Source organism: Meleagris gallopavo, chromosome 1 (genome assembly GCF_905368555.1).
Source record: "Meleagris gallopavo chromosome 1, MGAL_WU_HG_1.1, whole genome shotgun sequence".
NCBI lineage: Eukaryota > Metazoa > Chordata > Aves > Galliformes > Phasianidae > Meleagris > Meleagris gallopavo.
Genome location: NC_139404.1, coordinates 26,416,249 through 26,443,525, shown reverse-complemented (window position 1 = coordinate 26,443,525; position 27,277 = coordinate 26,416,249). Strand labels below are relative to the sequence as shown.

General features: G+C 40.9%; 1 protein-coding gene across 1 annotated transcript; it reads right to left on the bottom strand.

Annotated features, from left to right (window-relative positions):
- Window positions 1-115: 115 nt before the first annotated feature.
- TMEM168 (transmembrane protein 168) lies at window positions 116-26,501 on the bottom strand. The gene is made up of 5 exons (XM_085219342.1): window positions 26,149-26,501; window positions 21,146-22,413; window positions 10,049-10,191; window positions 8,810-9,084; window positions 116-4,520 (listed from the first exon to the last, which is right to left on the bottom strand). The coding sequence occupies exons 2-5, from the start codon at window positions 22,280-22,282 to the stop codon at window positions 3,973-3,975; spliced, it is 2,103 nt and encodes a 700-aa protein (XP_085075468.1). The 5' UTR covers window positions 22,283-22,413; window positions 26,149-26,501; the 3' UTR covers window positions 116-3,972.
- Window positions 26,502-27,277: the final 776 nt, after the last annotated feature.

Below are 27,277 nucleotides of genomic sequence, written 5' to 3'. Positions count from 1 at the left end.
TGAAAAAATACATTGAAACAAGCTGTACACACACAGAAAGACCTCAGATGTAATTCGAGAGGGCACAAAGATTTTGGAAAGTTTTGGAAGTGATAAAAGAAGCACAAAATGGAAATGAGCATCCAAACCAGCAAAATATATTTAAGTAATATCACAAATACACACACGCACAAAATCTATTTACAAGTGTAAAATCAGTATGTCCAGTAAAAATCCTCCCACAGAAAAGTATTTAGAAACAAGAAATTCAACTCAGTTATATCATCCACTGCTGGTGACAGAGATGCTTATAGCTAGCATAACATTAATTAGGTCTTAGCAAAATAATGGAAAAACTTACTGAAACTGATGAAATTATTTCTAGGAAAGGCCAGACAACAACAACCACGAGGCATAAAAAGCACAATGAACTGCAAATACTTAACTCTAGTAGTGCAAATATTCAGAAGATGGCTTTACCCCCATACTTGTTCAGAGAAAAACACTGTGAAGTTCCAATCTGAACTCTTAAAGATCTGTTTGTAGGACTCAGTGCATTTCTATGTTTCAGCAAAATTGATCCTGTACAGCAGGTAAATGAAATGAAGTCAACATAAAATTACTGCTGTGATACAAACTTACAGCAACCTTTATAACAAAATTTCTGAATATGTGGTACAGACAAGCATCTCAAAAAACCCAACAAAGTTCAGTTTAGACCACAAGCTAACTTTCAGAACCCACACAATAAATTCTTGAGCATGTTACCCCCAAATAAAACCAACCTGCATGCAAATGACAACATATGTAACATTCTTTGGAATTGGGTTTAAATTTCTCTGCATTCCACGCAGGGCACAGCAGAGAGATGATTCCCACCGCCACGTGGAGCTGCTGGTGTGTTCTCAAGGTGCAGAGAGCAGCGATGTGCATCAGCAGAGGGCAGCTGCACAGAGTTCTGCCCACACCTGGTCCTCACCTGGGAATACAGGCTGTGGTGTACAGGTGGTGAATTAATACTGCTGAGTTCCTGAGGCTCATCATCCCGCACTCTGGCTTCTGAATCACAAAATACAGTCTCTTTGTCCAATAAAAGGCCTCACAGTCTTAAATGGTTGTAAACATATCTTTTAGACAAAAGCGGCATTTTCACCATGCCTTTGCTGTTAAAAAAAAATATTAGTCAAAACTAGGAATACCTTAATGTTAAAACTGTTACAAATTCAGAAGACTAGAGTTCTCTGAGAAACAAATCTGAGAATGCATGATTAGTTTTGTGAATAACCTTTCAGCAGACTGAAGAGCTGACTCATTTACTATTAAAAAAACTGCTAACAACCACCCAGTCTGTCCTATAGAAAATCCAAGCCTGATAAATATCCTGGAAACCATTTATTAAACTCAGGCAAGAGATCAGCACCAAACGTTCTTCGTTCTGTACAGAAATAGTTGTGTCACTGCACTGCAGAACGCATCTTTCACATTAGGCTGCTCGTAGATTCAGGACAGGTCTGAAATCCAAAGCTTTCCTGTTCCTCTTGTAGAAAGATACAGATTGACAGTCATAATGATGAAACAGTGGTACAAACAAAATAAGATGCACCCGTTGTAATTAGAAGTCGTAATGTTCAAAACTTTTCCAAAATAAAAAGGACTAACATCTCGATTTTCAGAAGTTTACAAGCTAACTATCAACTATTACAGTATTGCTTTAAATGAACTTTGTTAAAAATTCATCTTAATTAGTGCTCCACTTGGAACAGTTTGTGATGCAATCAGATCAACATTAGTGATATGATAGTTTACAAGCCAAATAGTTGCCTTATTGCAAACTTCTTTTCTCCACACTCAAAGGTATGGCTGAGAAAAGCTTCTGCAGAAGAGGTAGTGCTTCTTTGCTGGTCCTTGACAGATGTTGTTGAGCCTAACTGTAAGTATCCAAGTTAGGTGCATGAGTGAGGAGCTTACATACCCAGTGAGGCTCCTGAGGATGACTTACAACAGAAGTGCTCTAAAGTTATTTAACAGAAGTAAGGGATTTGTCTGCTTGAGCTTTGGCATGTGAAAGTAAAAACAAGATAAAACTATTAGGCACAACCAGTGGAAAATTTGCTTCACTCTGAAACAGATCAAGTGAGTCCTTCTCCAGGAACATTTATTCCTTCTTGTTAATGAGCAATAGAGCAGTGCAGGTTGCTAGCACAGATTCAGTCTAATTTTCAGGCAAGTTAAAAGATGATACCAACCCCATTTTAGGAACTTAAATGGCATACCTGAAGTGAGATGGTGCCATTACTCTCTGTTCACTCCTCTGGGTGACAGAGTACCAGTGGCTCTTACTTAAAGAAGGGTCAAGTAGAACTGAGCCTTGGTAGGATGTCAAATTTCACATCTCATTCCTTTATCCACTTTCCACTTTTTTGATGATGAGGCAGCAAAAACAGGGGGGGGAGGAGCGATTTTTTGCTAAATAAAGTTGTGCAATACACAGCAATGAAGAAACTTAGTGGCTTCCACTCATAAATCCTGCAAAATCACCACTGGGAAGTTGGTGGGTCCAAATTACTGTGGCCACTTCAGATCTCATAATTCAATAACATTTTGTTTTCATGAATTACTAACAGAGTCAGTTAGATCTGACAGATATCAGATATCAGAGTTAGCTGAATCTCTGCCTGAGAAGGTCAGATGGAATTAGAAAAGCCCTTGAAAACAAAGACTTACAGAGCTCCGAAAAATATGCATTGAAATTAAAATACAGTTGCTATACTTTAATAAATATCAGCTACCACCTGAAAGTCCTATTAAAATACTGATGGAAAAAAATGAACTTATTCTGGATTGTACACATGTGCAACAGCACGGATTTTACTATCTTACTGGCTTAGTCATTTAACTCCTGATTTACTGTACTTACGCAAACGAAACAAAAATGCTACACAGCTTCTCTGAAAAGCACTGGGACAGCATTGCTGGAGTCCCATCCAACTCTGTAACAGGAAGGATTAAGACCAGCACCTTGTGGCTGGGAAAACAGAGTTAAGGAATATTCAAGGTTCAGTGCTGGCTTACGGGAATAATCTTTTTGACAAACTGCTTGCTCATGACTCTGCTATGTTTTGAGGTGAGCTCACTGGTCTAATCCTGGACTCAGCATTTTACAGGATTGAGGGTTTAGGCGCAGATAAATGTGGAAGCAAGGAAGGCAGCACTTGTACTTCCACTTATTATCTATAGACGATTTTCTTGGTTAAATTCCTTGGGCTTTGCTTCCTCCCCAGTTTTTCTTTCTTCAGAGTAGTTTTTCAAAAATAGAACCAAGTACGAGCCTGAAAAACACAGAATCACTCTGAACGGTGAAGAAAGAACTCTCTGTGCACTTTTTATTCCACCTAACATCACGAGGTTATCTGATTTCCAGTGGCAAATTTCCACTAATGGCAGTAGAGAATGAGGCGGGAGCTGAAGATGTAACAAAATAAAATTAAAGATCCTTGCAACTTACCTACAATGATTTTTCATTCTTCTCTTAATTTTGGCTCAGTGCTATAATATCCTTGATCCCACCAAATAACTCCAAGGACATATATTTTAATTTAAGTATTAGCTTGCTTCCTTTCCTGCACTTGAATCCTACAGTGATATAAATGACAAGTAAGCATGCTCTGACTTCATATGAGCTGTTGTCTTTCACGCTGGTAATTCTGAACAAAGGCTGCTTTAAGTAGCACATATGAACATGCAAACTGTTGCCAAAATGCATGGTCTCATTAAGTCTCTTACATATGTACATATAGTCCAGTAACAAAACACAAATATTATAGTCCTACCCTCTTCTGTTTAAGACTGCAGTTTCTAACTGTTGCATATACTGTAGCTGCTCAAAGAGCTGAACAAAGTGAGTGCAGCAGATTTATTCAAAGAAAACAGTCATATAAAAAACCTGTGAGGAAGTTCCCAGAGCCCTCACTTCGTTTTCTCTTTGGTTCCTAATTAGGATTTGACGAGTTTGAAACCCTGTCCTGTATCCAACACTGTAGGAAGAAACCAACTCATTTTCAATCTTTTCAAGCACCTAAAACACGCTTTACAGACCCAGAACATATTGAGACCGCAAAACCAGTTTGCCAAATGCACTAATGGATAGGTAACACGTGGGAAATATATCATCCAGTGTTTGGCAACATCACTTCCTGTTGGCAAGTGCAGTGTGTAGTCACTCCAGCGTTTCGACACGCCATACACTGCTTTCACTGTACGCCCCTTTTCTGACCAGCTGATGTTACTGTCAGGGTTACAGTTGTACTCAACCCATTGCCTGGTGAAGTCTCCAAGCTGCGGAGGGTCTGCTTCCTCAATATCCACAACTCTGGCCATCTCTGCTCCTTGCACTGCGACGTACTGGTCGTTTACTTTTCTTACTTCTTTAACCCAAGGCTGAGAGTTCTCACAGTCTAGAACAATGATGAGTCGAGAACAAAAAGTGCCATTCTTTTCTCTCCACCACTCCAAAAGTGTGTCAAGTCGCAAAGCATCACCTCCTGCCATGAGGAAAACACATTTAGTATCAGCATGAAGAAACAGAAAACTCTATAGACTGGATTCTGAGACACTTGCAACTTGAGTGTCACAACTTTTCATGTTCCATCTCAGCTTATGCTCCAGCTTTGCTTTGAAAGAGCACATTTTTATTAAATATAGTTACCTATGATAGGGATTCCTTCTGCCTAAGTGTAAAGGATACTGTAAGATCTATGCAGCTTTGAAAACTGAACTACTTACTCAAGTGTTTAAGGGAAACATCTTGCAAACAAGTGAATAAAACTCCACTAGTTCCACAGTGATTATTAATGTAAGAAACTGATGTCTATGTGTTGGAGGTTGGAACTACAGATTTACAACAAAAACACTCTGGTTTGAAAGCGTTCGCTTTAAAAAAAAAAAAAAATTAATAAGACATACAGAAGAGAATTAGGAAAACGTAATTTAAAATAACAGCATTTCAATTCCAGAGTGATTTTCACTGTGTAGCATAAGTACGTTTAGCAAACTTTAAAATCTTGTCAACAGGAATTGAATTGCACAGATGAACCTCACACACAATAGCTGCACATTTCAGAACTTGCACTTCTGTCTGTAAGGGGTGACAAAAGAAGTAATTCAAGTTAATAGCCTGGAGTTCAAGCCTTGAGCATGACACTGCAGCTAAAGTAAAATCAAAATTACAGGGCTACAACTTTCTCTAAAATGAAAGCAAACCTGGGAAAAAATAGTACCAAAGAAAACTTTAAGAATCTATAATAGTGATTTAATCTTGGTACATGATCCCCAGATTGCTGTATTTTAGTGTATTTACAATAGAGACTTGTGTAGAAGCCAGTTTCCTTTTTTTTTTCCCCCTAGGTAAGCCCCCTGTCAGTTATCAGTAAAAATTTATTTCTTAACATTTGAAAGGCTCATAAATAAACTTTATTTCAGTGTAAATATGCAGGGATACAGGTGATTTAAAAACAACGTAGTTGTTTCAACTGTCCAAAGAAAACCACCTCATCCTTCATCCACAAATACCCCCTCCTCTTCCAGCCCTACTAACCTCAACCACACAGACTGATGGCCAGCACAAGATTCAGGCACCAAGCTGTGTGAGAAATCTATGCATCTGGCCACATCTGGCTCAGGCAGGTTTCACAAGCAGCTGGGCTGACAGTTTCAGCAACAGAGACAAAGTTTGATTAGCCCAGCTCTTGCCTTGCATTCACTGGGAAGAACATGACCTCCCAGGTCGTTTGACTGCTCATGCTTTATGCATGACTACTTAACAGTTTCTTTTATACACCACTGTGCTACATCCCACCTTCCAACTACAGAGAAACATCATTACTGAACTAATAAATCCAGAAAAGCTTCTTTAAAAGGTGTCATTATAAAGCACAGACTACACTGCTACTGCTGTGCAGTATCACTGCATAAATCAAGAGAAAGACATTGCTTTTTCTATTAAATGCAAATGATGTATTTCCTTATTGCCATCTCTTTACTCCTCTCCAGAGGTCAGAGGACAGTGCACATTACAGGAGCTAATGACCAAATGTTCCATCTGTCACAAAAAGCCACTGCCCAGTACAAAGTACGTGCTGTACCACTGTATAATCAAATACCCTTCATCTTTTCAGCTTACACTTCAGGTTACTCACAATAGCAGTGCTGACTGGAAGGACTATCAAGTTGCACCCTGTAATTTATCTAACTCTCACAATGGGAAACTAATCCCAAAGTGTATTCAAGGCAAGTGGTAACTGTCTGTTCCCTTTCTTTATATGACTATACATTATCTCCAAGTCAAAACTGAAGATGTGCTTGGAAAGAGAACTGAAAAGGAACTGGTTAAGAGGGCTGAAAATCACTGCATTTACACATTGCAGTAAACTTCATTGCAACTCTTACCTTGTCTCTTATTCCAAAAGTAAAGACAGAGTTTAATACTGCCTACAGCTAACTAAGCAGGTGCACAGAGAGCCTAGGCTCCTCTGCCACACTCCAAGCTGGCCAAATGTAAGTAATGATCTGCATGCTGTTAAATTTCTGCATCAGTGTTTGGTCATAACCACCCTAGTAAACTAATGGTATCTGTGCTGCTGGCTCGAGCACTGGCAGTAGGCAGAGCTGAGCAGTTTGAGGCTCCACACGGTGCGTGGATAGGCTTGGCAACTGCATGAGGTGGCAGCTGCTCTCCTGAACGCAGCCACCTTATTCTCAGAAAAGTAATTCTGCCATGCTGGTACATACCATGTTACATCATTCATGCTTAGTGACTATTGCTGTGGCTTTTTTTTTTTTTTTTTTTTAATCTACTGATACAGATGAAACCTTTGAGAAAAAAATATGCACTGCTCTTCAGCAGGTGTAACAGTTCAGCCATGGAATTGCACCAAAACAGGTGTTTGGCCTCCAGAAGAAGACTGACCTGTATCTGAACAGCTTACCATGCCTGCATGCCAAGCTCAAATCTGTCTATTCTGCTCAAGAGCCCATGTCTTGGCAGATCCCTGATGAGCAGCCAGCAGCTCAGAGGCACGGTGCTATCCATGAAAACTAACTCTGATCCAGGAAGAAAACAAATTTCAGAGTTATCATTACAAGATTCGTATTTTGCACACAGAATTATCAGAAGACCAGTTCCATACAGCAAGAGAACAAGGCTAAGCCTACCACCAACGTGAAAACTTCACAGGTTTACTAAACAATCATTTTTATACAGCTGATGTAGAACTGCATAAAACAAGGAGATCAAAAAAGGGACAAAAAGGGGGAAAATAGCAATTCTGAGGCTACACTGTACCTACAATGACTCCCAAACTCTAGGATGTCAGCAAACCTTAGTTTTTTTCACGATACAAGGTTTCCTTAGTGTTTGAAGAGCTGCTTTTCTAGTGTGGTTTTATCAGCTTTTATTAATTTTAACTTTTATAAAACACAGAATATGTCTTAGGGACACACATGCAGTCCTTCATGAGAGCCTAGCTGTCACAGTGGTACAGGACCCTGTATGATTCACTTGTAAATGTGCTGGCTCTGCCATGTCCAGGAAATGAGAACAGATTATGTCTGTTCAATACAGTGAGCAAATATTCATCAAAGTACAGGGGAAATCTGTATTTAGAGCAGGAGGCTGTCTTTCCCACATTAATTTGCTGGAACAAAAAAAAGTAATCTTTAAAGGTTACTTTTCAAATTGTAAGTGGAATAAGAAACTGTTTAAACTTGTAAGCATACATTTGGGGTCAATGATCGTAAGAAAAGTTAGCTGCAAAAGGATTTTTATCAAATTGACTAAATACTACAAATGACAGAAGTTCATGCAGTTCATACTTGTCATACAGAGGAAGGTAAGGAAAGGGTTGCTTCTTTATTTAACTGCAAAGAAAAGAGGCTTCTGCATTTCTCTATTCTCTCCACTAGCAGAAGCAGTCAGTCTGCAACCTTGCCTATTTTGATGATTCCCTGCAACCCCTGAATTTCTTAACAGTCATGCTCTACATATTTACCAATTCCTTTCTTCCTTACATCAGAAGAGGGGTGGCCAGCAGGGACAGGGAGGTGATTGTCCCCCTCTACTCTGCTCTTGTAAGGCCCCATCTGGAGTTCTGTGCCCAGGTCTGGAGCCCCCAGCACAAGAAAGACAGAGAGCTGCTGGAGAGGGTCCAGAGAAGAGCCACAAACGTGATCAGGAGAGTGGAGCACCTCCCCTGTGAAGACAGGCTGAAGGAGCTGTGCTTAATCAGCCTGGAGAAAGGAAGGCTGCAAGGTGACCTCACTGCAGCCTTTCAGTACCTAAAGGGAGCCTACGAACAGGAGGAGAATCAACTCTTTGAAAGGGTAGATAACTGCAGGACAAGGGGAAATGGTTTTAAGTTGAAGGAGGGAAGATAGGTTGGATGTCAGGGGGAAGTTCTTTACTATGAAAATAGTGAGGTGCTGGAACAGCTGCCCAGAGAAGTTGTGGATGCCCCATTCCTGGAGGTGACCACGGCCAGGTTGAATGGGGCCCTGGGTAGCCTGATCTAATATTATATATGGAGGTTGGTGGCCCTGCATGTGGCGGGGGGGTTGGAGCTTGATGATCCTTGGGGTCCCTTCCAACCCAGGTCATTCATTCTGTGTGATTTATTCTGTTTGTGATTCCTTCCCTGCTAGGAGCTCATATGAACTTGTACTCCAAAAATGTGGTTCTTTGTCATTCTGGACTATAAGATAATGTGACTTTGAAGTTTTGCAATATATCACGATTTATCAATGCCAAAATTATCAACAAGAAAGGCACAAAAGTTACCTGCCAGTGCCCATTCACCAGAGCCATGTGAGTGACCACTGTAATATAAAATATATGTATCATGTCTGGGTCCATCCGCGGTCCGAAGTTCAAGAAAAGACTTGATCTTGGAGTGAAGGGTATCAAAGGACAGTCCACTTGTAGAGTAGTCACAACCATATGTCTCAATCATGTGATATGCAAAAAATCTTTGGATGGCATTAAGCATGCCTGTAGATCTCAGGTTTAGCTCTTGCACATGATCAGGTGGAAGAAGAGTTGGCTGGCCATCAGGACTAAAGAGAAGAAAAACAGTTCTGATCAATAATTACCTCAGGTTTAGCAGACTTTTAGCAATTGAAAATTTCTTCCTGTGGCATATTTTTTCTGCTATGAAGCACCGTAGTGTAAATTCAAATTAACTTGAAAAACAGTTTACAAACAATGCCAAACACTGTATTTCAGTGAGGAGCCATTGTCTTCCCCTCCCTTTTGTCACGCTTTCTCCACTTCAAAGTGTGAACCTTTACTCAGCCCCATGCAGTTTTTTCCATGCAGGGAGAAAGAGAGATAGCGTCTCTGGACTTGGATTTGTTCTTGCCCACACTCTGAACTTGCTGGATAAAGACAAGCAGTGATGTGAACACGCCAGGCTCCCCTATTTCATCAAGTCCACTTAAAGAGCACTGCCATCAGACAGGCACTTCTTCACAGCCATCTGGGTGCAGGAAAAACAAGTGCTAGTTTGCACAAAAAATATCAAGCAAACTAATTTTCAACAACAGAGTAGAAGAAACGCAAGTCACATTTTAGTCTGATATTTTGAATTCACGTATCTCTGTTCCAAAGTAGTCCTTATGCAATATGGTACTCCCTTATGCAGATACAATAACCCACTTGCGTGTGCTGGCTGTGTGTGTCCATCTTTCAGCATAAGAAGTAACTTTCAGATAATGGTGTTCGCAGTTTAGAAAATGAAAGTTCTAAGAAAATGATGAACTGTAGCTGGAACAAGCCAAGTGTATTCAAGTATGTGGGCATATGTACCTGACTAGTAATGGAAGAGCTTCATTATTTCAAAGTGCAAGCTATTCATTAATCGTAAGAGCAAGAGATTTGGTCCTTCCAGACACCCAGTGGAGTCAGTTACTCACTCTTTTTGAAGCAATACAAAAGTACCTAAGTAACAGCACTGGACTGCCTCTATGTGCTAACAGTTCACTTACGCTACTGTGAAGTTGAAGGACATGGTAACCATACCTGCAGAAGTTGGTGGGAACCACAACAGCATAACCCACACACGTTCCTCCCAGACAGTTCCCCAACTCATGAAACAGCCCATGAGCCATGGACTCCAGAGGCAGAACAATGAGAAATGCACTCATGAAGATCCCATTGGATGGCTAGAAAGAAAATAGACAGATTTAGGTACTGCATAAAAAGCTCTTCCTATACACAGTTTTAATGTGTTTTCCCTGTACTGATCAAACATAACATGGAATGAGAGTTGTTATATGTAACGAATACTTACATCTTTACATATACATTAAACAGTGAGTACTCTAAAGACAAATGAAAGGTCAATTTGGAGACGCTGGTGGTAAGCAGGGATCACTCTTCTGAAAGGAATGCATTTGAAATCACTGACAGCACAGGATTTAGGTTTGAAAGCCCTGATCATAGCTTAAGCTTTACCCATTTAAGCAGCGATATCAAATGCCACAAAATTATTTATGTGTATAAAATAAGTACTTCTGTAAATATTAGCAGGATTGGGACTTAATCAGTAAGGTACTGCAGACAATATTATGCACCTAGCATGAAATGACAGTGTACTATAACATAGCATTAAAAATAACTGTTTCACTATTCTTGCTTTTTAATGCTAAGAGATTGTACATATTTATTTATTTATACAATCTCCTCAGCAAGGTACAATTTAATGTGTCACACAAAGACACATTAAGAACATCACTGCGATTACTGCACACTGCATTATTGTCTTTTTAAGACAATTCTTTATGTATCTTGATACACAGGTATCACGAGAAAAAGAGAATTACTACAGGACTTCGTAGCATTCACACAGCTGATATTCTTCATGAAACTTTCCTGTTTTGTAGCTAAAAAGCAGTTTTAGAAAGGATTACTTCAGTAATAGTGAAAAGTAGATCACTTCGATGAAAAAGGTAAGGTTCCAAAACTCAGTTGCAGCCACTAATACCAGTACAATAAAAACAGACTGCTGAAATGCCAGGTGTCAGTGAGAGGCAGATCAGACTCAAGTTTCCCTTATTTACTTAAATATGATGTGACTGGGTTTAATAAGGCATAAAATGCTTTAGGAAAGGTAGAACGATACAACACATAATCAACCAAGAACATTAACGTTCATGGTAAAACTATCAATTACTCATGTTCGTTTTGCAGCAAAGGAAATAAATGCATGCCTACAGCCTCCTGTCTATGGCCTCCCATCACATTTATTTTACGTGTGCTCTGTGAATGTAGGTATGTATATAATGTACAGCATTAATATTTGCTTTAAACCTGGATTTTGCTTCCCTGTTTCATGCTCTTAGTGATTTGCTGCAGACTGATAGTTCAGCTTAACACACAGAAAAAACAATTTACAATTTGGAATGTAAATCATAGTAGAAAAATGATATTTAAACCAAGTCCATTCTCACTGGCACACAGAGCTAACACAACAATATTCAGTTTTTAAGAACACTGCATAACTTCCAAAGAAAAGCTTTACTCATCTCCTGTGCTTCCAGCCCTAAGATCCCGTGGTTTCTGAACGTCCCAGTTTTAAATAGCAGTCCACTGTACTTCTGATAGGATTGCACCTGAGTCCTTGAAATGGTGACAGCAATACTTTTACCACAAATAAGCACCAGAATCTGATATTACCTGATAACTAACTGATAACATTATTAACTGACAGTTGATAGCACTGCTCTCAAATTACTGATAACTGCTAACTGATAGCATCGTTCTCAAATTCCACCACCTGAAACCATTATAAAATTATATCCAGACCTGACTAAGCTTTACAGAATTCCTTACCAACGAGAAGTTTGTTTACCTAGTTTTTAGTGCTGAAGAGCAAGGCCATGACACTAAGCAGACAATCTATCAGGCCATCAACAACCACAGAGAGCTTCCCTTACCTGCAGTACAGCACACCTCATCAGAAAAGTGTTTAATATGCTGTGATTGGCTAACATTTGAGCAACAAAATCAGTTGAAATATAGAGTCTGTAGAAGGTGATAAGTCTCTTGATAATACAGCAATCAGATTTCACGTGGTGTAATGTAATCTCATATTTAGTGCTAATAATTTGAATCCACAAGGAGTAGTGCCTGCCTATTAAATGCAAGTACATTATAGGAGATTCATAATCACATCATTTTCTTAGCCATCTCAGCAGATATCTTCCATCATTCCAGACATATTCTTTACCAATTATGCCTATTGCTCAGTGGGTCAGGATCACTGGGTGAGTTAGGAGTCGGGAAGTACTCACACAAGTACAAAGAAGCACTCAAGAAACAACTCTCAAATTCTGTCTCAGACCATAAGGATTTTCAGAGTAATTTCCCCAAACCGCAGTATAACAATTACAGCACAACCTCCACTTTTTTGTTGTAAATAAGGAGAAAAATAACCCTATAACTAATTTTTGCGCCAAATGTATCAGCAGAAAGAGCTGAGTTCCCCCCAAAAAGTCTGAAAACAAAAAGGACTCAATGACAACTTACAAAAATCTGCCTAGCATTCAATCTTTAGAAACTTGGTAATATGATGTTGATGAAATATCAGAGCTCTGGCTAAACTAGTTTCAAGATTTGGAGGTTTCTGAAATTGTAGATACCAGAAGATAACTTGCCTTAAGTTACTGTAAAAATTGAAGAGCTCATTTGGAAAAGTTTCCCATTTATGATCAGTTAGTGGTTTTTCTAAACCTTGAAAAGCCTGAGTGCACGGACGATGAAGTGGTCAAGTTTTAGAACTATGACAAATCCAGCTTTTCCATCACATATAAACATGATGTATATAAATACGAGTTTTGGATCTTGTTATAACAAACTGCTCCTATGTTGCATTAGTGTTTTAATCAGAATGATCAAATTACAAATAAAAAAATACACTGAACCATAAAAACAACATATATCAGTTGAAAAGGACCACAAAGATCATCTAGTTGCAACCCCCCTGCCATGTGCAGGGTCGCCAACCACCAGATCGGGCTGCCCAGAGCCACATCCAGTCTGGCTTTGAATGCCTCCAAGGACAGGGCATCCACAACCTCCTTGGGCAACCTGTTCCAGTGCATCACCACTCTCTGTGTGAAAGAATTCCTCCTAATATCCAACCTAAACCTCCCCTGTCTCAATTTAAAACCTTTCCCCCTTGTCCTACCACTATCCACCCTCATAAACAGTCATACCTCCTCCTGATTATAAGCTCCCTTCAAATACTGGAAGGCCACAATGAGGTCTCCCTGGAGCCTTCTTTTCTTCAAGCTAAACAAGCTCCTTCAACCTTTCTTCACAGAGAGGTGCTCCAGCCCTCTGATCATCTTAGTGGCCCTCCTCTGGATCCGCTCCAAGAGCTCCATGTCCTTCCTGTACTGAGGCCCCAGGCCTGGACACAGTACTGCAGATGGGGCCTCACAAGAGCTGAGCAGAGGGGGACAATCACCTCCCTCTCCCTGCTGGCCACCCCTTTTTTAATGCAACCCAGAACACAGTTGGCCTTCCAGGCTGCAAGCGCACACTGCTGGCTCACGTCCAGCTTTTCATCTACAAGAAGAATATCTCTAAGAATATCACAAAGAATATTATTACATCATTAATTTAATGAATTTGTACTTCAGAAGTTTACTTAGAAAATGCTATCATGTTCTAAACACTCCCTGCATTTCCCCAAGCCCCTAAAACATACACGGTGGTAAGCCTACAGAGTGTTCTGCAATAACAGAACTTGAGATCATCATGAAAATTTACAGTTTTCATTACATTTCCAACTGAGTCAGATTAAAAAATAAACAAATTTACAATTAATTGCTGAAAGTACTCCTATTAATATGAAGATACTAGCAGGAAAATTCACAAGTACTTTTTGGATAAGGTCTTACATAAAGAAGGTAATCATCTCTAAGATCCATCTTGCTCCGTAGTTTGTACTAAATATTAAAGAAGGAGGGAAAATGTGCTCTACTAGGTTATGAGTCAACTCAGCTCCACCTGAGGTTTCAACTCATCTTCATTTAGCTTCCATCTTATGCTACCAAGAAGTAAAGCATATTTATTATTAGGATATATATTTCATGCGTACAGACATCTATCTAATGTAAAGATGCTGGCACTTGCTTTCAGCTTTTCATCGTAGTTTTGATTTAGAAGAAATACACCACTAAGAAATACAAGAACGATTAACAGTGTTGAAGAAACTCTACAGTAAGATGAAATATTTTAATTCAGCGAAAAAAAAAGACAAAAAAAAAAAAAGACAACATTTTAAAAGATCCAAACTGTAACACCACAGCAAAAAATAGTACCTAATTAACTAATTATTGTAAATCTTAAGGTGGGTCCCTAAGATAGCAGCAGCTCAGATGCCAACTGGAGACTTAGTAAATCCAAAGGTTTTGATGACTGCCCTTAAAGGAGCAGATGGCTGTGCACTCACAGGTGGAGCCAGAAAGGGATCCTGTTCTTTCAGCAGTTCAGCCCGTTTTCACTCTGCTGCTGACTGCTCAAGCAATCTCAGCCCAAAGCAGCTCTCTGTACTCCCAGTGCCCACTGATCCCAGACCATGCAAAAAGCTGAGAGAGGACATGGACCATTTCTACAATACTGCTGAAAAGATGAGAAGCTTTTTTTTTATCTCTTGGCTTCTGGAGGTTTTACTGTTTGGTTTTTGCCTTTGTCTATGTTCTTCTAAAGAATATTTAGGAAATATATAATACATTCTCATTTCAAATAATGTGGAAAAGTTTCAAAAAAAATATTTCTTGCTTTGGCTACTGAGAGACAGATGATGGAAGATGAATGAGATTTGCTAGCAGAACTATCCTTTGCCTTTATTTAGCTTTCAAAGCAACTTTATGGTTAAACGTAACTTTGTTAAAACACCAGAAGTTAGAGGTACTTTACATCCAAAGTATACTGTTTTACATTCATGGAACAGGACAACTCTGTTCCCAAGGAGAAAACCATTGCTGAAACAATTCCAACATAGCATCTAACAACTGAGCATTAGTGACATGTGACTGCTGAAAACAACAACGAGGAGGAAGAAATAAATAAAGAAGCATTAAATTAAATCCAGAAGCCAGTTACAAATACCTATTGAAAAGCCCTTCTGATTAAACAGAAATTCATAAGCAGATGTCAGCTCAGATTATCACAGAGCTGCCAAATGGTGAGGCTGGCAGGGACCTCTGGAGGTCATCTGCTCCAGCCCCCTGCTTGGGCAGGGCCACCCAGAGCAGGCAGCCCAGGATCACCTGCACCAGAGAGACATGACTGAGGAGGCTTACAAAGATGGATTTGTGTATTTGTAAGGAAAAATTCTGCCCTGCATTTCAGTATCCAAGCTGAATAGTAGCTCTCTGTTTTTACCTATCCTTGATCTTGTGCACTTACAGGGAAATAAACAAGTAATGCTGCTGAGCTCCTCTCCAGTCGTTCTGTGAACACAAAGCCACACACACTCCAGGAAGAGAGCTCAGGAGAAAAAGAATAACTTGATAACTCATCTATGAAGGATAGCTTGTTCCAATGAAAACAGGAGGTACTCTACAGGAAGAAAGACAACTTAAAGACAGGACTTGTGAAGTCCAACTACCAGAAGAAACAGCCTTATAACAAATTATTTAATGAAAGAATAGGCTCTGGAGAACAATAAATAATCCACTGCTTCTGACTAATAAAATAGCACTGGGAAAAATCAAGAAAATGGTTTCAGAAAATAGTCATCACATGCACTGGCAGACAGATTTGATGCATTGCGTCCCATCCCTGATCTCTGTTTTAATCACAGGAAAGCCCATCTCTCAGCCAACATGCATTTGTAGCAACAAAACCAGAAACAGTTTTCAATCTAAAAGTGTATCTATTGGAATTCTGATTTTTTTTTAATACAAAAACTTGAATTCTGCAATTAATTAGACTGATAGTAACGCTTTAACATAAATCAGACTCTTCTTCTCTTACCTTGGCATACAGCACTTAAAAATTTGATTTTTAGTTTCTTAGAAAAAGATTCCTCCAAACCTTCCCAAGATCTTTGCTTGCAAATTCCAAGACCTTCATGTGCAATTTTTTCATCATTTTATTAGCATCTGAAAGAAGTAATGTCTGAGTCATTCGCATGTCTTCTGCTGGATTCTGTTCCAATCAAGAGCCTAATTACAGACAGGCACATGAGTAATTGCTGAAATGAGTAAGTGCTATTGGAGTTAAAGAGGCTATTGATCTGACTAAAATTATTTACAGAAAAATAAAGGCAGTGAAGAACGCTTGCTGCAGATTTTTGCAAGAAAAGTTTCAGTTGTTTCTACTGCCAAGTCAAGGTGTCCTTCCCTTCCAGCAAAAGCAGGGACTACTCTCAGAAGCAGACCATGTCATTACGTCCCACGGAAAACCTGCTACTCAATTTTTGAGTGCAATCAGCTTTAACAAATTACTTTTACATTTCTTGTGCTTCCTGAGCAAATCCTCTGACTTCAGGTAGACTCTTCACATTTCAAGTTTGATCTGTCAGAAACAGAATCAGCTTAGTTCTTCCTAAGCAAACAAAAGTCCCAGAAACAGAGACTTACAGTCCTTAGCTTATTGCAAGGGCTGAACTTCCCTTAAAGAAAGGTCCTTGGCTAACAGGACTTCCATCCTCAACAGTCCTGCTTGAGACAGAAAAAATAACACAAAAATGTAAGGATGGCTGTATTAGGTGACATCAAAGGTCCATCTAAAAGAATGTTGTCTCCACAGGGTCTAATCAGATGCCTAGGTAAGAGTGTAAGGACAAACATTTATGTCTCCTGAGTATTCCAACTACTGGTGGCTTACAGGCTCCTAAAGCCAGACATAGTATCTTATGAGAACACAAGCCTCAGGAAATGTGTCCCCATCAACTTGTCCAGTTTCCCTTTGCACCTCAGTGACCACTTAGTGCACACTGTGATACAGTCCAAGCTAACCTGACTGTACAGGGAACTATTCCTACCTGTCTGTCTCAAACTTGTCTCGTGCCAACTTGGTTCTCATCTGCTTTTGGACTGAACTTACTTTCTGACACGCACAGTATTTTATATTCTTGTATTCCCACTTAGCTCATTTTCATACTGAAGCATTCTCATTTAGCCATTCCTGTTTCAAGTCTCTAATGAATTTCATCACTCTTCTGCAAACCTTCTCCTGTTCTCTTATCTAGTGGATGACAAGTAAGACTTGCATGATTACTGAAAATATTGAAGCTATGGATTTTGCAGTGCATAAGAATACCTCCAGTTCTTTCTCAACAACTCCCAGTATTTAATTTGCTTTTTTGACCACTAATAAACATTAAGCTGACATTGTCATGGGAAGGCATCTACCAGCCTTAAAATCTTTTTCTATTACATACTAACAACAGCAGTTTTTTTTTGTTTGTTTGTTTGTTTTGGAGCAAGAGTTTCTAAAAACTACAACACAACATATTAAATCCCAATTTATACTGATAAATTGTATGCTGATATATCATTGCTTTCTTACTTCTAATTATTTTGAAAACTGTCATTGCCCAGAAAGATACAGAAGAGGCACAGCTTCTTGCAGTTTCTGTAATTACCAAGGTATCCATTTATTAAGCCATGCTCCGACAGGTCTGATAAAACACCACCTTTTCTGACAGCAGAAGAAATAGGCAGAGAGTGATCTGCGAGGCAAACATCACACCTCTGAGACAGAAATGCTTTTAGCTGAAGACAACTGTGCTCATAATCTTAAACTAATTCATTACTGTAAATACATAATGCAAGAAACACAAATGCAGTAAAATAAATGTCAACATAATTATCTCTGAAAATAATTACAATTATAAAACGTATTTCCGGATGAGTATGTGCTCCAATGCCTTTCATTTCTGCCACTATGATTACTCCTCTTCCCACTCAATAGGTAAATACACAACCCATCAGACAGAGGTGATGAGTGACAGCTTATCTTATTTACACACAGGATGCTAGAAACTGAACTTAACCAAAACTACTAAGGTTTTAGCTGAATTGTCAGCTTGCCTCTTGCACAACAGCACAAGGCATTTTGAAGCACAACAGCACTTCCCCAAAATTAGAGAGGCTTGAAAATGATCAAACACGTAACAGCTGCAGTTATTTTGGGGTGCACAACAGGGATGGAAAAAAAGAATGACATGGAATTATCAGTACAAAGAGAAAAAAGTAACAGGATGAGTTTGAACTCAATCTTCCCTGCTTATGCAGGCAACCCACACTTGCAAAGCAGCCCTCCTGAGGGCAGGGCTGTAACACATCGGTCAGATCGGTGGGGAGGGAGAAGCCAGCCCTGAAAGGCTCCACGCACAGGCACTGGAAGCTACCAGAAGAAATCACCAACCCCAGCTACCTGGCCAAGCCAACTTATACAGCTGATCTGTTCTGACTGCTTTGCTGGATACAAACAGGTGGAGCAACTCCAGCCAATCCATTTTTGTAATTATTAACCCAGGAACATTAGAGGAGTAGAGCAAAGACAAAGAAAGCAGCAAGAATGTTTGAAAGACTGTGAGAAATTTGCTTTTACTGAAGAAGTTATCTGGCATAGCAAAATTAAAGACCTGCATTCTGCTCAATAAAAATCACATCATTTGCAGAAGAAACAAATATGGAAGTCAACGCTGATATTCTACATTTACTGCTTTGTTTCCCAATCTATTGTTTCATTTCTTTCAGTGCCTTAGCACCTTCACCTTCTGTAAACACAATCATAGAATGGCTTGAGCTTGAAAGGAGATTCAATACCATCTCATTCCCTCACATTGCCTCAACCCCCTTGCACCCACCAACTCAGGCTGCCCAGGGCCCCATCCAACCTGGCCTTGGACACCTCCAGGGATGGGGCATCCACAGCTTCTCTGGGCAGCTGTGCCAGCACCTCACCACCCTTTGAGCAAATAATTTCTTCCTAACATCTAATCTAAAACTATCCTCTTTTAAGTTTAATGCTGTTACATCTTCTCCTCTCACTATACTCTCTGATAAAAGGTCCCTCCCATTCTTTTCTGTGGGCCCCCTTTAAGTACTGGGAGGCTGCAGTGGATGTCTTTCTGGATGTTTCTATTCTCCAAGCTGAGTAACTGCAACTCTCTTAGCTTCTCTTCATAGGAGAGGTGCTCCAGCCTTTTGATCACTCCTGCCTCTCCTCTGGACTTGGTTCAGCAGCTCCACAACCTTCTTAGGCTAGAGCTGAATGCAGTACTGCAGGTAGGAGCTCATAAGGGCAGAGTGAAGGGGGACGTGCATCTCCTTTGCCCTGCTGGTCACCTCTCTTTTGATGCAGCCCAGGATATGGTTGGCTTTTTGGGCTGCAAGTGCATACTGCTGGCTCACGTTGAGCTTTACATCAACCAGCACCCCCAAGACCTTCTCCTTCAGGCTGCTCTTAATCTATTCTCCACCTAGTCTGTATTCATGCATGGGATTGCCTCAACACGTGCAGAACACTGCACTTGGACTTGTTAACTTCATGTTGTTTGCGTGAGCCCATTTCTCTTGAGCTTCTTTAGATCCCCGTGGATAGCATCCATAGCATCCCCTCCCCCTAGCACCTTCCCCCTATCACCTTCATCACACCACCTGGTGTGGTGCCATCCATAAATTTGCTGAGGGTGCACTGAATCCCACTGTCCACATCACCGACAAAGATGTTAAATAGTGCTGGTCCTAATACAGACCCCTGAGGGACACCACTTGTAACAGTTCTCCACCTGGACACGAACCTGCTGAGAGCAGATCTTGGAGCTCAACCATCCAACCAATCCCTTATCTGCAATCCCTTATCCATCACATCCACATCTCTCCAATTAGAGACAAGAATGTTGTGTAGTACAGTGTCAAATGCTTTGTCCAGGTGGACAATGTGAGAAATATATTCTGGGCAATTTTCTTCTCTACTATTTTTTGGGGTTCTTTTGTCCTTTCTGCAAGTTCAGGCACAATAGCTACGCATGCCAAAATTACCCTTTGTGGCAACTTTGTCTGTTAACCTTTGATGCTCCTAACAAAGGATAAAAACAAACCCAAAAAACCTTACCATCCTCTCCCACCACAACTCTTACAGAACACGTGTTAATTGCCTTTTCAAAAAGTTCTGTAATACCTTTAATCCACAAGGCTATTTAAACTAAGAAACTCTGCAGGAATAAGAAACTGTTTTGGAAACACTACAGAGATATTTCTGCTACATGTAGCAATTTTAGATCTTTGTATTTTAATATCTGATTTATAAAATTCTTTTGAGAGATGCATGAACATAAAAAGAGATTGTTGAAGCTTTTCAGATCAACCTAAGAAAGCAGACAGATGCCAAACTCCTTTTTCACCCTGCTGCCCCAGTGATAACATGCAATGTACTTTAATTTGGGCATTGAACAAGCATTTTGAAAGGAACTGTATGTTTTCTGATAAAGAAATCACACAGGTCCTAAGTGGGGAAAAATAACCACCACCACAAGTCTTAAGATAAGAACACTGTGATTTTAAGAACTGGTCTTTCTGAGGACATTTCCTGTGATATGTACAGATTTGAATGTAAGCCACTGAGAGCACTCACACCAACCATTTGCTGGCTTGTCATCAGACTCCTGACTTCCCAGTAATTATTAAATACAAAGCAAAACCATTGAAAAATGCATTCTAAAAAACAAAGGTTTGCCTTGATTCTATTAAAAACATAAAATAAAGTCCTCAATATGGTGTGTGTTAGTGGGATCTGATGCAGCGATTTAGTTTTAGAACAAATTTTGTGGCACGAGTAATTTGGAGGCAAAATAATTTTCTAAGTAGGTAAATTTAAGATAGTTTTCACAATTCTTTTACCCTGGAAACATGATCCGAACTTCCCATTCTGGCCATGAAGAATTTCCAGTTGCCTTCATTAGCCACAGTCAAGGCAACATAAAGCGTTAAATCAGAAGAGGAAGCTTTTGAAGCCAAAGGTTCCAACTCTGAATTGGTAAGCTTTGATGACACGATACAGCACCAAATGTCACAAGAATTTTAAGAAGCCAGTAATTCTCAGGGACATTCTCGAGAGGGGGATCAAAATAAAGAGATTATTACTTACTTGCCAAGAAACTGCCCCCAAAACAGCAGTTGCGAGAAGGCTGAAAAATACTAGCTGTTTTGAAATCAAACAGAAGTGACGCATTCCTTTAGATGCCATAACTCTGTCAAGGCTGTTGTTGTCTGCACAGTGGGTATAGTACACTTTATGACAGTCATTTAACTTTGTGTGAAATCCCCAAAGAGTTATAAAAAAGATCACATGACAGATCATCCAAAAAATACCAAAGACAGAAAAACCAGGTATCACAAAGTACCAGAGATCCAAATACCGTAGCTTGAAGGCAGCAAGAATGAAAAAGATTAGTTCAATGACTCCCACTGAGATGACAGAAAGCCTTCTGCAGATTTTACCACGGTACAGGTAGGGCTTCCATCGTTCTGTAACCGAAAGTCCACTGAAGTAGACATCGAGGAGGGGATCCGAAATCAGGCAGCTGAAGAAACAGGCCAAGGCAAAAGGGTTTGTGGGAATTTGCAGTGATGGAAAAAAGAGCAAGGATGCAATGGCTCCAAAAATGGCCAAATTTGGAATTGCCAAAAAAGACTTCATACGTAAGTCAATAATCAACATGGCCAAAGCCATAACCAACAGAATAATACTCATAGATTTTTCTACCAGCATAGTTGTGCTGGCAATTGCAAATCCAACTAGCTCCAAAAATTCAACTGTTGTCAGCAGAGTCGGTCGATGATGGATACATCCACAAATCCTCTCAACCAAAGAACATAATACCCTCAAAACAATGGCAGAAAGGAGTAGATATTTAGTAGCTTCTTCTTTCACATCATTTTTGAAGGCAGAATTATTAAGAAAACAGAGAAGGCCAAGCAAAAAACCAAACCAAAGATTGGAGAGACTCAAACTTGCTGTTTCCATTGAAAAATAGTAGTACAATATGCTGGCAATTCCAAGAACAAACAGTCCAAGAATAAATATTACCAAAATCAGTGCATCTGCAGTTTTTTCCCACCTGACATAAAGGCCCATACAAATGGCAACCAGCAAGTTGATTCTGGCAAGATAGCCAAGATATCTGACTGACGAATGCATGTTCACTTCTCTGTTTGCTTCTTCCAGCCTTGTCATTGCTGCATAGAGACAATGACTAACGCAGTAACGTATTGACCCACACATGTAAACTGCAGTTAGGGGTTTTTACCCACTTGGCTGAAAGAAAATATTTGGGTTTCATCCAACAAATTCAATGTGATAGCTGCTTTCTGTAGTATCATTTCAACAACAGTGGTCCAGAATCATTGAAGTTCCTGGAAGAGAAATTAAAAAAAAATGTTAGTGGCAATTAACTCCCTTAATAAACATAAACACAACACATCCATTTAACATCTGAAATACAAAATGAATATGAGACAATGTGTTTTTAAAGGTCATCCAAATTGTTATCATCATTAATATATCACACTGTTTTCACATAAATCTTATTTCATAATTTGAACAAGAAAATTTAAACCAAACTTGGCCTGTGCAGCTTTGCCATGCGAACCATCCACTGGGTATTTGTATAGGATATCTAAGGGTATCCAAAGCATTTCTGTTTTATCCATTACCTTATAAAACATTTCACAACTGCTTTAAAGCACTGTTTTACTTTACTTCACATTTGTTCTACTTTACTTCACATATTTAAGTTGCGCCTTTACACTAAACCTTCTCAATATATTTTGCAAGTCTTCCTTTTACCAGTCAAATTGCTACAGAGTTTACAAAAAGAACTTCACAATCAGTTAACAACCTTCAACCCAAAATAGATCACAAAAAAGGCAATTATCATTATCTTCACTTCTCAGAAGGAGAATGGTTATATCATTTATCAGCTGATTTGGCACTCACTCTATTCAGAAATAAAATTCAGCCTTTTTTTTTTTTTTTTTTTAACTCAGTGCCTTCAGTTTTACCTCTGAGACATTTTTCCCCACTAAACAAATGACAACAAAAACAAAATAATCAAGATAAACATTATATTTAGAATGCAAACTCTTCCTACCTAGACCTATTTAACTGCCGTGGTTTTCTTTTCAATATAGAAGCATAGAATGGCTCAGGTTGAAAGGGCCCTAAAGGACCACCTAGTTCCAACCCCCTGCTGTGGGCAGGTTGCCACCCAATGGATCAAACAGACCACCCAGGGCCCCATCCAATCTGGACTTGAAAACCTCCAGGGATGGGGCATCCACAACTTCCCAGGGCAACCTCAGTGAAAAAACTTTCCCCAACATCTAATCTATATCTCCCCTCTTTCGGTTTAAAACCATTCCCTTCGTCCTATAATTATCATACCATCTAAGAAGTCTGTCTCCCTCCTATTTATAAGCTCCTTGTAAGTACTGGAAGGCCACAATGAAATCTCCCTGATCTTCTCTTCTGCAGACAGAATGAGCCCAACTCACCGTAGAAGAGGTGCTCCAGCCCTCTGACCATCTATGTGGCTTCCTCTGAACATGCTCCCACAGCTCCACATCTTCTGTGGGGACCCCAGAGCTGGGCACAGTATTTCAGATAGGGCCTCATGAGAGCAGAGCAGAGGGGAATAATCACCTTCCTCACTTCGGATTCAGCCCAGAACACATGGTCATATTTTAGGTGAGATCTATGGAGATCTCACTAGAGATCATCAATATTTTATAGGATATGCTTCTTCCTGACTCAATTTTGAAACACGAGGACTACTGCAGTCCTATTGGTGTTTAATCTTATCAAGTTTACATACAAACAATACCATTAATTTCCATAATGACAATTCCTTTGAGAACTTTTGTTTCTATTTCCATCAACATTTCACTGCATTTATCTATTAGGAGAAATATTAAAGAACACTTTGACTGAAATTCCTAACTTAAGGTCACATTCTCTCTTCAGTTTTACATTCCAGTTTCTTTAAATGAGAACTGAGGGATTGATTGGCCTACACATTTTGGTTGCTCCAAAGACTGATATGCAATATCAAACCACCTTAAGTAACTGGTTTAGTGACAAACTGAGCCTAAGGATTCCTATTTTTTAAATTACTTAAGATTAATAACATTTTCAAATCACCTAAGATACACTGCAGATATTACATGGAAAGAATTGTGCATTAAAAATCTGTTTGATTGAAACAGAATACACACAACCTACTCACAAGGGATGGTTATTACATGATGCTCTGTGAGTTCTCTGGATTTCAGCAATGCATTTCACAGTACTCATTAATGATTTATATATATAAACTGAATTCATTACTGTCTGGACACTTAGGATCTCGTAATATTTTGCCTCTCACCCAGTAATACAGGTGCCTCTAAGCGCTTCACTTGTTCTCTGCTTCACATAGCTCGCAAAGCCCAAAGTTAGCTATCATGTTCTGTGACAACATATCAGGTATTACAGCTCTGTGCTTACTCCTGTATTCTTCTAACACAACCAACATTCACTTTATAGACAACTTGAGCCATCTATTAAACTTCCACATACTCTCTCCCTCCACACAAAGCTCCCAGTCAGCGCTCATTCAAGCCATAAACACAGAGGAATAATTACACATTCTCTTCCAACTCTCAGCACCGATGCTTGATGGCTGCTACGCTGAGCTGTATGTGCTGTCCTTCCATCATGGAACCTTCCCGGCATCCTTCAAGACAAAGATTAATGCTGCAGTATTCATGCAGACCACAGCTTCATACAAGGCACTGGACTGCCCCACACACAAAATGCGTGAGCTCCCACACAATACCTGGCTTCAATTTTTGCCACTGCTGCTAAATCACTTTTCGTAGGCGGTTACACAACAAACTCCCCCCCCAGCAAGCCTCTCTGTCTGGCTGAGCACACGTCGAGCTGGGTTTTGCTGTCATCATACCATGAGAAACAAAACAGAAACTGCTGCTGTTGGCGTCAAGTTGTCTGCACAGGCATGTCGATAGCAGAAAACACAGAGCTGGTTCAAGTGCTGAGTTACCTGCAACACAGCAACATTCTGGCAGCCCAGACCCTGAATCCAGCCTCGTCTTCCTGATTTTCTATTGGATTAGCAAAAATGTCCACTAAGAAACCATTCTATTAGCCACCAATATTCTAATCAAAATGCACAGTCAACATTTTGGTTAAAAGAGTAAAAAGCCATACTTTTGTGATTTATGTATGATATGACACAGATTTTACCAAATCATTGTAACACAGCAAATCCAATGGGGAATTCCTATACTGGATTTATTCTTCAAAATACAACTATCTGCTGCTTTTGTCACTCATTTGTATTTAAACTTGGAATAAAGGCCAGTTGAAAGTTTGCCTTTTACCTCAATCTCATGGCCTCTGTGCTTCAAGCTGCCACTTCTGAGTTGAACAGTTGATCAAATCAAACTCAAATACTGAGTAAAACAGAATGTGCATATTTCTTTCTAAGCACTCTTTGAATTTTGCAGACTTACAGCTGCAAGAGCCTGGAGCCTGCAAACAGATTTAAACACTCAACTCTGCAGAAGCTTTTCTGCATAAAAAAGCACAGTGCTTCCAAGGCAGTTTTTACCATCATTTGCACAGGCAGAAAAAAACCCCAAACTACACCCAAAGTAGCACAAGGGTGGTTCGTTGGTTTCAAGGCTAGGAAAGGCCTATTTATACTGGATTCCCAAGGCCTGCTACCAGACCTCACCTCATTCTTCCAGTTTTGAGAGTATTTGTAGCAAAAGCGACTTTCAGCAAGAAAAATACCGCTCAGTTAACACGCTAACGTTGGAACAGGTTCCAACCTCAGCGTAACGATTCCGTTCGTCCTCAAGCGGCAGCACGGAGCTCAGCCCGGCCGGCAGGCCCTGCCGGCTGCCCGGCGCCTTCTCGGGGGCACCCGCCGTCCAACGCCGAGCCAGGCGCTGGCGCTGCCGGTGGCAAAGGAGCCCGCCAGGCCCCGATGCGCGACAGCCACTCCGTGCAGGGGGCCGCACCCCGGGGCTTTCCGCCGGGAAACCCTCGACCCCGCGAGGCCCCTCGCTCCGTCCCGCGCTCACCTCAACAGGCGTCCCACCAACTTCCTCCCGCCTCCCGCGCCGCGCCGCCGCCATCTTGAGCTGAGGCCGCGGCTACGGGCAGCGCCAGGGCCCAAACGGCGGCGGCGGAAGGGCCGGCCCGGAGCAGCTCGGCGCCGCGGGACTCGGAGAGCCGCGTTACAGGGTGCTGGCGGTGGGAGCGCTCCTCGGGGCGGCGCCCGACTGCGGGAGGACGGCGCAGCGCTCCGAGGAGCCGGGCGGAAGGGAAGCGCCGAGGGCAACGGCAGCGGCTGAGCCTGAAAACGAGGCGGGGAAGGCGGGAGAGATGCGCTCCCGTTGGCCGCGCCAGGAGCGGGCCGCTGCCTGCAGGCCCGGCGCGGTACTCGTGGCGGAGCGGGCTGCAGCCGCCGGGGAGGGGCATGCTGCGCTCCCCGGCCGCTTCCTGCCAGGGGAATTCGGCAGGCAGTGGATACGCGGGAGTGACGGCGCGTTCGCCGTTCCACAGGCGCTCAGAGTGCAGTGCTGACGGAGCGGAGAATTGAAAGCAAAGGCGCGCCCCGTCATCAGTCCTGTGTTCAGAGCAGAAGGAGGCTGTGCCTGAGGCACGACGCGGCGAGCCGTGCCGCTCTTGCCTCCCCGTCATTTGCTGGCAGCCGCATTCCGCAAGGACAGGATTCAGAGCCACCCTGACGTTATGCAGAATAACGGCCGTGTTTCGCTGCACTGCACACCGCAGTCGGGTGGGTAAGAGGAGGAAGTTTCAGGCTCTTAATAGCTCCACTGCTTACGCGGACGAAATAAGAAGAGTTTGAAGTTCAGACAGCTGCCATACAGCGGCTCTTTGAATTGCAGGGGCGTCCTTGCAGCCCCTGTCCTGCGATCCTTTCATTGCAATACCACCACTCTCACGGAGCTCCAGCTGTCATCCTCCCTTTCTGCACAGGAGCCTCAGTCACCTCTGCCATCCTTACTTCTTTTCCAAATTTAAATAAAACTGGCCAATTGGCCTATTTTTTTCGTATAATTTTTTAAAAGCCACAAAGTCACCTGCTTCAGATGCTTTAGCAATATCACGAACAGCACTGAGTTGACACTATTTTTCAACTGTGATTTTGCTTTTCGAGCAACTGTTTGTAGACTTCTTAAAGGA